Source organism: Melozone crissalis, unplaced genomic scaffold (assembly GCF_028551555.1).
Source record: "Melozone crissalis strain CALT ecotype California unplaced genomic scaffold, PUWL_Pcris_2 ptg000034l_1, whole genome shotgun sequence".
Taxonomy (NCBI): Eukaryota; Metazoa; Chordata; class Aves; order Passeriformes; family Passerellidae; genus Melozone; species Melozone crissalis.
Window position 1 is genome coordinate 7,369,951 of NW_026535812.1, and position 12,397 is coordinate 7,382,347.

At 45.6% G+C, this 12,397-nt stretch overlaps 1 protein-coding gene across 1 annotated transcript; it reads left to right on the forward strand.

Annotated features, from left to right (window-relative positions):
- The first annotated feature begins 131 nt into the window (after window positions 1–131).
- PROC (protein C, inactivator of coagulation factors Va and VIIIa) lies at window positions 132–9,019 on the forward strand. The gene is made up of 8 exons (XM_054282856.1): window positions 132–1,153; window positions 1,530–1,690; window positions 2,604–2,628; window positions 3,146–3,256; window positions 3,950–4,090; window positions 4,443–4,552; window positions 5,456–5,573; window positions 8,376–9,019. The coding sequence occupies exons 1-8, from the start codon at window positions 1,045–1,047 to the stop codon at window positions 8,936–8,938; spliced, it is 1,338 nt and encodes a 445-aa protein (XP_054138831.1). The 5' UTR covers window positions 132–1,044; the 3' UTR covers window positions 8,939–9,019.
- Window positions 9,020–12,397: the final 3,378 nt, after the last annotated feature.

Consider the following 12,397-nt stretch of genomic DNA (forward strand, 5'->3'; position numbering starts at 1 on the left):
GGATTTGGTCACAGGTTAGACTCAATGGTCTTGGAGGTTTTTTCCAACCTGAGTGATTCTGGAATTCTGCACAGATCACTGCAGACACTGTTTGCAGAGAACTTGGAGGTGCTGGTTCCTACCACCTCCAATGCAAGAAAATTTCCGAAAAGGATTGGGGGTTTTCTCTAAATGCTTAGTGTTCACAATTCAATAGAATACTTTGTTCTGATGAGAGCTAACCCAAGACACCAGAAGCTGCAATTTGCTGGAACAAGCATCTCGTATCTGCTTGGGGCTGTCAGTGGGGTTTAGTTCCCTTTGCTATTTTGTGGTGGAAGCTTTGATGAGAAAGTGAGAGGACTCTTAAAAATTGCAATATGTGTCTCTTTTGGGTGATTGTGTGCTGTGAGAAGAGGGCAGGATCTCTCAAGAGACCGCAGCACTGGGTATGTACACTTGCACATTATATATAACCATTTCTACTCACCAGAGAATCAAAAGGAGAAAATGGTTTGAGAAAGGCAGAGTGGGTGCCTCAGCTGTTTTACTTTTCCCCTGAATGCCGGTAAATGGTCAAGCTCTCCCTGAGCACTGTTTGTTTAACAACTAAAAAGAAAGCATTTCGTGTCACTCCAAAGAGTAAATATCTGAAGTTATGGATTAACTAAGTTCCAGCAGAGCTCATGGAGGAAGAACAGATCACACTGATTCCCACTGAATAAAGCAGTAAGTGCTTCAAAAGTATTGTATCCTTTGAGATTTCTAAGTACAGCTTGCTTTAATGGAGCATGAAACTTGTAAAAAATGTCCAGTGACAAGGGGAGGGTGTCAGGACAGGCCAGAAGTTTTCTGGGAGAGCTGCTGATGTATTAAAGGGAACGAGCAAAGCAGTCTGGAGGGACCCTAGTGAACAGCCACTCCAGAGCTGGAGTCAGAGACAGGGCACAGCAGAGCATTCAGCAGAGAAGTGGCTTTCTGAAAAGCCAGTGAGTGAGCTGGCTGAGCTGGCTGGGTGGGAACTGTCTGCAGCAGGGTCTTGTGTCACTCAGCAATGTGCTCTTCATGACACCTGCCCTCTCCTCCTCAGGTGACTCCTGCTGCAGGATGTGGAAGCTCCTCACTGTGGGGCTGCTGCTGGCTGCCTGCTCTTCCTGGGGCTGCTGCACCTCAAGTAAGCATTCTTTTCAGACATGTCCTTCAACCTTTCCCAGTCACTGCAGTTTCATTTCCTGCTCCTCTGTTAGTCAGAGGGAGTGGCTGGAATCATTCCTGTTAGGAGGGTTTGACTTCCTTTCGCAGAGGTTGACAGTGCTGGGGCCATGGCAGCTGCCTGGTCAGAGCCCTGCTGAGCCCCGTGAGATGTCAGAGTACCACAGGGCAGAGGCTGGAGCTTGCAGCACAGCACAGACAGCCCATGGTGTCTCGGGCAGCCTCTCTTGCTGTACTGGGGAGAGGCTCTTGCTCTCCTAAGTGTCCTTTGGGAAGCACCACTAGGAGTTTTCAGCCAGCTCTCTTCTCTGCTTCTGCTCTCACCTTTTTGCTTGCAGTATTTTACAGCAGTAAAGATGCAAACCAAGTCCTGAGAATCCAGAAGAGGTCAAACACTTTCCTGGAGGAGCTCAAGGCAGGCTCTGTGGAGCGTGAGTGTGTTGAAGAGCGCTGTGACTTTGAGGAGGCCAGTGAGATATTTGAAACCAGGGAAGAAACAGTAAGTTGGTTTGTTTTTAAGGATAACTTAGCCAATCAATGATTTTCTTAAAAGATTGCAATCCAGGGCACAGGAGATCATGCTGTCAGTTCTGAACATGGATCTTTCCTGACTCTTCAGGTGTAGGCATGGTTTAGAGTGTCCCTGTGTTACAGTGATTGTCAGGTTACCCCTCTATGGGCCACAAAGTTTGGCTACTCAAGCATGTCCCACCTGACCCACCTGGTGAGTTTGGGTCCTAGACAGTTAATTCCAATCCTTGCTTTGACCCCACTGCCTATTCTTGCTGTTACTAAGTTTTTCCCAGTCTTTCCAATCTTTCCCCTTTGTTGTCTATTCATCAGTCCTGGCTGCTTTTCAGTGTATCTCCCAGGTCTCCCAGTTATGCCTGACAAACCTTTCTCTTATCACTACGTTCTTTCTCTCCCTCTCCAAACTCCTATTTTGAGTGGGACACTATATTTACTGTCTGCTGATTCCTGCCCCTTTCTACACTCCGTTGTTGTGTGGGGCTGTACTCCCTGTTGCTGTTTTTAGCAGAGTAGGCTCAAAGCATAGGATTACCCAGTCCTTGCTGTCCCTCAGATCCCAGAGGAGAGAGGGGCTGTCCTTAGAATGCCCATGTTTAGTCTAACTGGGCTCAAGTGAGCTTGGGTGACCTACCTGGTAGAAAGTGCCAAGAAAATAGCCTGCAAACAGAGCAGGGGAGCCTGTGCTTAGTACAGACAGTACAGGGGGATCACTGGCTGGTTTTCTTGGTTTGCAGTGCCACTCACTGCACTGCCAAGAAGCATGAGACTGATGTTACTGATCCAAGTGCTGTGTCCTGCTGGCCAAGACCACAAAACACTTAAAATCCCTCACTTGTGAAAAATGATTTTCTTGCTGTAATACAAGTTTTATTTCTTCACAGCTAAATTTTTGGAGCAAGTATGTAGGTAAGTAAAGACTTTGCTAATTACTTCTCTGTGCTTCCTCAGGAGTTACTAGTACTCAGCCTTCCTCCTGCCATATGTCATATACTGATTCAAATTCTCATTCTCTCTCATAAGGGATGTGCAGAGGATGTTTTCCTGTTCTATCATACAAGCAGTCTTCCTAAAACACTTGAGGTGCACCTGTACCTATCATCAGTCATCTTCCCAGAGTTTAGGAATTGGTGAATTGCTTTGATGCTCTAACCATGCCTGATGTGGTCCAGCAGTAACCTGCTGCTGTCCTGCCTGCTTCAGGCTTTACTCTTTGCTCCCCTTCTGCCCACTCCACTCACTCTGCAGATGTAATTGAGAACGCAAACAGATGGCCCTGCCTCTGGCCAAGTGCCACAGAGGTGTCACCATTAAGTGCCAGAAACATGGCTGATACTTGGGAGTCTGGGGAGGGTCTGTTCATGTTGTTGTTTGATCTGTGAGCTCTGTATGGTTCAGCAACTGAGTTTTCCTACCTCTGTTTCAGATGGAGATCAGTGTAAACCAAATCCTTGTTCCAATGGGACCTGCAAGGACAGTATTGGAAAATTTTCCTGCATCTGTAACAAAGGCTGGGAGGGGGTTTTGTGCAGTTATGGTAACACTGCATTTAATCCACTATAAAATAACATCCTTTGTGACAGATCTCTGTGTGATAGGGATGGACACCTCAGTTATTGCATGGCATATTCTTTCTTTATACTTTCTTTACTAATGTGGTTTCTCTCTTGCTTCTTGATGGGGTAAGAAGTTTATCTATCTGTGCTTATCTAAAGCAAAATTAACTTTGTATTGGCATAGGATAATTTTAAAGGTATGAGATATCTAAATTTTGGACAATATTGGAAATAACTCTGTGAAGCAGGGGTTTGCTTTAGAATTGAGAATTATGGTGGGGTTTTTAAATACAGGGAAAAACCCAATCCACTGCAAATATTTTATTACTGTGACAGTTCCTTCCTTGAACAAAAGCTGGATACCATATTTAGGGATGAGCTTTGTATGTCACGTATCATCAACAGCTTTCACTGTGGGACTTGGCACATAGTGACAGGGCATTTTCTGTTCTCCAGTCTACAGTAATCTGTTTCCTCCATCTCCCCTCTGCCTAATTCTGGACCTAGGTCTGTTTGCTGTCTAGAGCCCTGTGTGTCATTGAAGCCCACAACTGTCATTCCAAATCCATTGACAGCTGTTACCCACTTGAAGCATGATGTCACTTTGCCACCTTACCTTTCTGTGACTCTGACTTCCCAGCTCCATCTCTCTCTTGCTGTTTGTTTTCCCACAGAGGTCAAATACAGCAACTGTTCCATGGACAATGGGGGCTGTGAACATTTCTGCAGGGAGGACCCTGCTGAGCAGCATCGCTTGTGCAGCTGTGCATCGGGGTATCAGCTCAAGGATGACCACACCACGTGTGAGCCTGTAGGTAAGAGCAGGGTGTTTGTAGTGCAGCTTTGGCAGAGGATTATTCAGACTGATGTAAAAGAGTTTTAGGGGAGATTTGTCTGCAGTGCACTTTGTACTCATTTTCAAAACATCTGTTCCCTGAAGAGTAACTCTGCCTGCATTTCCCAGCTCCATACCCACTTTATGGCCATTTATCCATGTGTGTCTCAGGGAGACATAAAAGGGAATCAGGAGACTGCCTCTTCTGCCAAGCATTGAGGGACTTCCATGAAGCCTCTGAACAATATTGCCTAGGTTAGACAGAAGAAGTCCTCTAAAAAGAGGATTGGGTGACCTGGACTTTGCTAGTGAATTCTCTGCCTCTCCTGCAGTGGAGTTCCCCTGTGGAAGAGTGAAGTCAGACTACATTGAAGCCAAAGCAGACTTCAATATTCGGCTCATTGATGGAACAGTTGGAAGAAGGGGAGGCAGCCCTTGGCAGGTAAGGAGAAAGGGATTCTTTGCCACAAACAGCTCAGGCTTTTCCTGAACTGCTCTGCCTCCATCTCTGCCCCAGAAAGGCTCTTGCCTTGTTACTGATGGTGTCGTATGAAGTTAAGATTCCCTTTGCTTTTTCAAAAGCATCCCAAAGGTTGGAGTAGCAGGAAAAAATAATTCAGTATCTCTGAGGATTCTTGACCTTGTTCCTGTTGCCAAATTTTTGACCTTACTGTGCCAACACCGCCAAGAGAGAGGATGGTGATGGCACTCACAGCAACTGCTCTGTTGCTCCATCCTGGGGAACTCATGGTGTGTGATGTGTGCTTCAGCTCCTGCAACAGCCTTCCAGTGGGAGGTGATCTTCCTGCCCTTTCTTAGAAGCCTTGTCTGTCATAAATTCAAGTTACAGGCTTAATCAGCAAAATATGCCATGACAGGTTGGCTTGTCACAAAGAAAAGGGAGATCTCACAGATCTTACCATGGAACTAATGAATGCAAATAATTAGTGCCTGTTTCCTTTTGATATTAAAGGGCCTTTTACACCACAGCATGTGAGCTGCAGCCTGAGATGATGCATGGTATCTGGTGTGGGACACACCCCTCATTTGTGCTCTGTATTTCAAAGCTTTGAGTACAAAGTGCTTCTTTGCAGTGACCAGCATCACCCCATGCTGATTTGGATGAAGCCAGCCCTCATTCAGGAAGGACATTCAGAACTTTTTTGTAGGTATTTCACAAAGACTCTATAGGGCTTTTGTCCCCCTATAGAGCTTTGGCTTCAGTGAATATGACATGCTTTGGTGCTTGCTAAGTCTGGGTATTTGGCAGCACCCAAGAAGAAGGAGTACAATATTCTGTGAGCTGTGCTCCATGCAGTGTCACACTTCCCTTGTCTTGTTTCAGATTATGCTGCAAAATACCGAAGGGATGTTTCTGTGTGGGGGTGTTCTCATCCATCCATCTTGGGTCCTAACAGCAGCACACTGCCTTGAGGAACACAAGGGGTTCAAAGTTAAACTTGGTATGGAAAATCACCTGTCCCTGTGTTTTTTAAATATAACTGTTTATTTCTTAACATTTGTCATCTCAGGGAAAAGACTGGCAAGTTCTGAAGACAAAAGTCCTTGGCTGTAGGAGTGGTCTGTGTACACACTATTTAATATGCACCTTAGCTTAAAACAAAGTTTAGTAAAAATCTGATTTCATTTGAGCTATTTGAGCCTTACTCTGGAAGCGAGCTGATGTTTACTGAGCACTGCTGCTGGTCTGTAAATTAGAAAGTCTTGGTCTCTTCTACCTGTGTTTTTCTGATGATGAAAATATTTAAGACCATCCCAATACTGAAAAAAAGTCTTGATCCCAGAAGGAGAATGTCACAGGGTCTCTTCCTGCCTTTTCATGTATTTAAACACTGTTACTTAAGAATGTTTCACTGGAGAGGTGCTGCAGAATGACAACACTGCCTTTACCTGCTCTGCTGCCCTGGAGCATGAGAAAATGTCACTATGTCAAGTAAGTGCTTCTCCTGAATTAACAAAGGTAATTAGTGTTTCATTCACACTTAGATTTTTTTTGACATTTTTTTCTATCTAGCATTGGTGCTGATGCATAACAGTTCAACTGCTTGCTTTCCATTAGTGAAAGGATAGATTATTCCCAGTATTTGTGGAGTCCTGCCAATATATTGTCTGTGTATATAGCCTTAAAAATGGGTATCTGTGTGCATGTTCCATACACACTGTGGATGTGCCAGATGCTAGAGAGCAGAGACAATAAGTTTATGTACATCCAGCATAAAGAATGAATTGAAAAGTGTGTGATGTAGCCTTGGGTCCTCTTAGTGCCAGAATATTCACCTTTTCACAGAGACACATCTGTCACCACAAAAACAGTTGTCATCAGAAAAACCTGGAGACATCTGTGAGCGATGAGGAGGAGAGTTCTGGGTGAAGACATTGCCCTGTGCATGTGGACAGCCAGGAAAGTGTTGGTACTGAGCCTGCACAGGTGCTACTCAACCTGTGTCTGTCAGGCTGGGATACCCCACACCCTTCTGGACTTGTCTCACTGCAGCTTGCCATCCACAGGGGCAACTGGAGGGGAAACTTGCATCTGAGTTTACACTTAGCTTGGGGAGAAGTCTTGTAGCAGCACTCCTGTGGCTTTTTAGTGTCTGAAATAGAAAGTTAGTTCTCAGAGTAGCTGAAGTTTTGGAAGATGGATTTGAGAATAACACAATGTTCCTGTTTGTGGCTCTTGTTCCTGCATCACCAGCCTAAGAGCATCCAGAAGTGTGTTCAGAACTCCAAGACGATAGAACAGATAGGTGGATGTAATGATTAAATTCAAAATCATGTTTCTGCCTTCACAGTTAATATTTTTGTGCCAGCAGCAAGATTATGATGGTCCTTATTGTGTAGAAGGAACTTGATGCATTTCCACACCTTCTGGGTTCAGTACCTCCAGGTGTACATCCAGGATTTTTGGAATTTAAAACTCTGGGGGTGGATAACTGACCAGAAGTCAGAGTGTCCCCCTGGGGGTGAGGGAGTGTGTCACTGCAGGGCAGAAGGTGTCACCCAGTGGTTGGTGGGTGCCTCAGGATGGAGACAGCTGGTGGCTGTGCTGGTGTACAGAGTGTGTGGCCCCACAGCAGGTGTGTTCCTGCACAGCCACTCTGCCTCCCTCAGAGGAGATGGTCTGATAGTGCTTGAGTCCAGAGGTATTTCTGAGGCCTAAAGCAGAGTTTGTATCTGTGAAGGCAGGAATAAAGCCCTGCCAGCCAGCCCCCAGCCACAGTGGCTTTAGGCTGCCTCAGGGTGCCGCCGACACTGTCACCGCAAAGAGATTGTGATGGGAGAGAAAAACTGATTTGTGATTGTTGGCTCAGTACTAGCAAATCCATCAGGGGCTGGTGCCACTCAGTACAAGACATCAGAGCAGGCTCAGTTGTCTGCTCCAGCCACGTGTGAACTGTCCATTGTCTGTCTGCAGAGCAGCAAGGAGAGAGACTCAGAAATAAATGGTCTGGAAGACCAAGATCCAAAGCTGGGATTAAGAGATCTTTTGAGAATATATTTCTGTAACTACTGTGGTTTGTAAGTCCCTGTGGTTGGAGATGCTCCTTACAGTAAAAAACTTGCAAGATCTCCTTGACAGCCTGCCAGAAAACCTAGCCCTGCCTTTCCTATTGCAATGCATCACAAATGCCTTCTTCATTTCTGGCCCTTTTCAACGTAGATTGTTGCTTGCTCTTCCATAACTGCTTGGCCCATGAAGTAGCCATGATCATGTAGCACAAATAGCAACTGAGGAATCTTCAGCACTGAAAAATTCCTTAAAATACAGATGTAAGATTTCAGAAAGGAATAATCTTTCCTGTCAGTCAACTTTATCTTACAAATGCTGACATTCAGCCATTCAGGCCCTGGCTATGTGGCGTAAAGCTCATATCCTGTTGTTAATGTCCTGTTTTGTGGTGTGCTTGCTCTCCCAGCTTTGAATGCAGGCTCCAAGGAGGTTGTGTTCCTCCTGACTCACATTGCACAAGTGTACTGAAATATGAACACCAAAGGGCAATTTGGTTTCTCAGCTGATGACCAGAGCTTTAGAGCCGTAGAGGTATTCATGATTTCTGTAAATATGAAAAGTTTAGAGATTTGTCCACCTGTTAAGAACACTGTTAACTTAGTACACAAATAGTTGTATTACAAGAGAAGTAAAAACATGGAGTGCAGTCTAAATACCTGGTGTATTCCAGATGCTTTGGTCTTCACAGTAAAGGAAGCTTTGACAGCATCTGCCATCTTGTTTGCTCTTCCAGGTAAATTCCGTTTCCGTCCTGAGGCAGATGAGCAAACCATTTGGATTGATAAATGGGTGACCCACGAAAATTACACCAAGACGACCTCAGATAATGACATAGCCATGCTGCACTTGGCTGAGCATGTGATGTATTACAAATACGCCCTCCCCATCTGCCTTCCCACCCGCAAGCTGGCGGAACAGGAGCTGATGAGGAGCGGGAAGCAAGCGGTGGTGACGGGCTGGGGCACCATGAGCGAGCGTAACCACACCTACGCCGCTTTCCTCAGGTACATCCAGATCCCCATCGTGCCCCGCAACGAGTGTGCCCAGGCCATGCACTCCCAGATCTCTGACAACATGCTGTGTGCTGGGAGCCTGGGGGACAGGAAGGACTCCTGCCGTGGGGACAGCGGCGGCCCCATGTTCACTAGATACAAGGATACTTGGTTTTTGGTAGGGCTGGTCAGCTGGGGTGAAGGCTGTGGAAGAAAGGGGAAATTTGGAGTCTACACCAAAGTTAGTCAGTACCTTGAGTGGATCCAGCACCACATAGATAAGTCAGCTCCTTTGAAGGGTTAATTCTGATCCAGAGTCTGGAATGTTGTGACTCTGTGCTAGTGACAGTATGCACTATAATGTACTGTCAGATCTTCAGTATTAAATATTATGTGTTAACCTTGTGTGCTGTTTTCCTTGGTATCTATTTTTTTTTCTCACTTACATTGGTTTGTTGCAGGTTATGTTGTTTATTTGTGGCATGGTCCTACTTTAGCCTTACAGGCAAGAAAATATCCTCTGTTAGCCGAGATGCTGTCCATCCAGCATCTGCATTGTAGAAAATAAGGTTGTCCATGGTCAGACAACTCCATCTTTGAAATAAAAATGTCAGTTGTGTAAAATGTCTGAAGTGGTTGGGGTGAAGACAGGAGGGAACACAGAAAAGTGTTTTGCAAATAACCCTAGAGATGCAGTTCTGTCATTTCAGCTGTACTGCAGGGATTACCCACAGTAACTCTTTTGGTTTGCTCGGTATTTGTATAATTTTTCTTTCAACCCAGTGAAATTTTTATTACATCATTACTTCCTCCAGTTCTTCACACCTTACTCCAGTGTTCACAGATAGTTGATTCAGCAGATGGCTGGAACTTACCTGTATTTTCCATTCTTTTCACACTTGATGCCAGATTTTACCCTCCCAAACTTCTTTAAAAGAGAATGGGAACTCTCTTTAGTGTTATTCCCAAAACACCAAACAAACAAACACCAAAACCAAAACAAACAAAACGCAAAACAAAACAAACCCCACTTTAATTCCAAGCTTTTGCAGGCTCTGTTTATCATGAAGTCTGTAATTCTCTTCTAATTAACAAGTAAGCAAACACTTCTGTTCATTCCTGTTCTGGTGGATGCAATGGGCTGCAGGCTGTGTTAGCATTGCTGATGCTTTTACTGATAAATCCATGTTTGTTTGTGCCTCCGTCTGTGTGTGTATCCAGTTAGTCCATAGGAAGTAGTAATAGTCCAAGGAGGTTTAATATCACAATTTCTGCTTGTTTCTAGTCTTAGTACTTGAGACTTGTTAAACATAATTAGTCTTGTAGAAAGAAAAAGGAAAACTGTCTCTGCTGTAGTGATGTGTTTCCAGCATCTCGATGGGCTTGGATGCATGTTTGGATCAGTGAAGAGCTTCAGTCTGCTCTTGTGATGAGATTGTTAAACCAATAACCCCCAGGTATAATGAAATTTTATTAGAGTTTGTAAGAAATTTAATATATCAGCAAGGAGGCTTAATACCTCTTAAATTTGTTCCTTCAGAAGCTGCCTCTGTATTTATTACCCAGTTGAGGATTTTGAGTCATGCACTGAAGAAGTAGCAGTCTAGCCAAGGGCTTCTGTGTCACTTGCTGGCTCTGTCTCTCTCCTCTCCTCCTCTTTTTGCCTTGAGACAGGATTTAGGGATGGTCAAATGTTAAAGAATAATGCTTTAAAGAGCAGCCTTCCCAGCAGGCCTGCACTGGGAAGAGGGAACCTGTAACACTGACTTGCACAAATGTATTCAAAGCCAGTAAAACACAGGTCTGAGTAACAGCAGAAATTGTAATGGAGTGGCAGTGGCTGTGACAGGGCAATATTTGCCTGCCTGCAGGTGATTGCTGCGAATCCTCCTGCACACTCCCAGCTCTGCACATTTCAGCAGAGGTTTACAGAGCAGCTTGTGTATTTTCCAAATGGATTGGTCTTACTTGCTGGAAGGTGATGGAATGTCAGAAATCTGCTCTCAAAATTTCCATATTTTCCTGAATAAATTTGTTGTAAAAGGTGGCTTTTATTACTGAAGGATATTTCTAAAGACCTTTTGATTCTCTTTTTAATGCACCTGCGTATATGCGTGGAAACACACATGCAATTTTCTTCTGGTTTTGGTTTTCTAATGTGTTTCATAGAATCCAGGTTCTCTCTCCTCTGTCAATATTTGTGATGGGTTAATGATCAAGCTCTTGACCTCATGGCTGTTCCTGGTGTGCTTCCAAATCTCTTTCCTGTCTTCCTCTAAAAAAACTAAAGAAAAAAGTGAGCATAATTGCATGGTTCTGTGTAGGTGAACTCACTCTGGATCCTGTGTTTTTGAAAACATGCTGCAGTAAGCAGAGGGGTAGGTGCTGCTGAATCCTGGCAAATCATTCAGCATGGGAAGGTAATGCCAAGAAATCCCAACTTGTCTCTGTGCCTGTCACTCCCAGGTACGTGGTGGTTGGTGCCTGGCAGGGCTTGGTGTGGATTTTACTTGCCAAGACCATCAGGAATTGCACAGTGCCTGCTGGGACTGCTGGAGCTCCTGGCTGGTTGTGCATCTGCCCTTGGCACAAGAGCCAGCACAGCTGGGACTGGGCTGTGGCTGGGAGTGGCACCTGCTCCCCTGGAGCCTGGCCCCTGCACTCCTGTGCTCCCCATGGCTTTTCCACAGGGACTCTGGCTCAGGCCCTGCACCACAGCCTGATGTTGAACATGATGATGTCAGAGCTGTTCCTGAGCTCTTACTGGAAAGTTGAGTACCACCCTTGGACAGGCACAACACTGTTGAGTTCAACCTGACACCACATATCCTAAGCTCAGGTCTTTGTTTCTGTCATTCTTCCCTCCAGCACCGTTTCCCTGTGGCCTGATCAAAGCCAGGTGGGCTCTGGATGAACAGCAGCTGGGGCTGGAATGGCTCTGTAGAGGCCAATGGGAGCACAGGGATGTTGTGCCCAAGTGGATTGGGAGCACAGAGGGCACAGTTAGACAGAGCTGGAACATGGTGATGCTGGGGAAAAGGAGACTTTAAAGGATGCTTTTGGACAGAGTGTATGGACAGAGGTTGATGCTGGACAAATGGGGATGGCAGGAGATGGTTTCAGCTGGAACAAAACTCTGGTGGGCTCTGTGACTGAGAAACCACTGTGGGACAGTGCTGCAGTGTAGGGGCATAGAATATAAGAAAATAAAGATGGTGTAGAAAGTAATCTTATCCCTAAGGAGTTGCAGCTGGGCCAATTATCAAAGATTAGGAGCAGGCCTGGCTTTAACAGGCCACAGCTGTAAGCAATGAGAAGAAGAGTGCTATAAAAGAGTGGGGTGGCTGGGTGAGAAGGGAACTGGAGCCAATTGGCTGCTTTGTGAAGAAGAGTCAGTGCTCTGAGGAGCTGACCATGAGAAACACCAAGAAGGTGTGAAACCTTTGTGATAGGAGACAACACTGCAGGACAAGAACTGGCTGTCCCTGAGCACCCTGAGGCCATGGAGGAGACACCAGGCCTGGCAGGCCCAGGGTCCTGCAGGACAGAATGAGACCACAGCACCTGCAGCCAGGCAGGAAGGGAACAGGGGCTGTTCAACCTGGGACTGGGGAGGTGGTTTGGACACGTCTCAGCCCACCCCTCAAGCCACCCAGACAAGCATCAGCTCTGCTTTGGAGCACTGTGTCATCGTGGACATTGCCCCTGGCAGGTAATAGTTCCAGTCTCACCATAAACACATCTGAATGCTTTCTTACTTTAT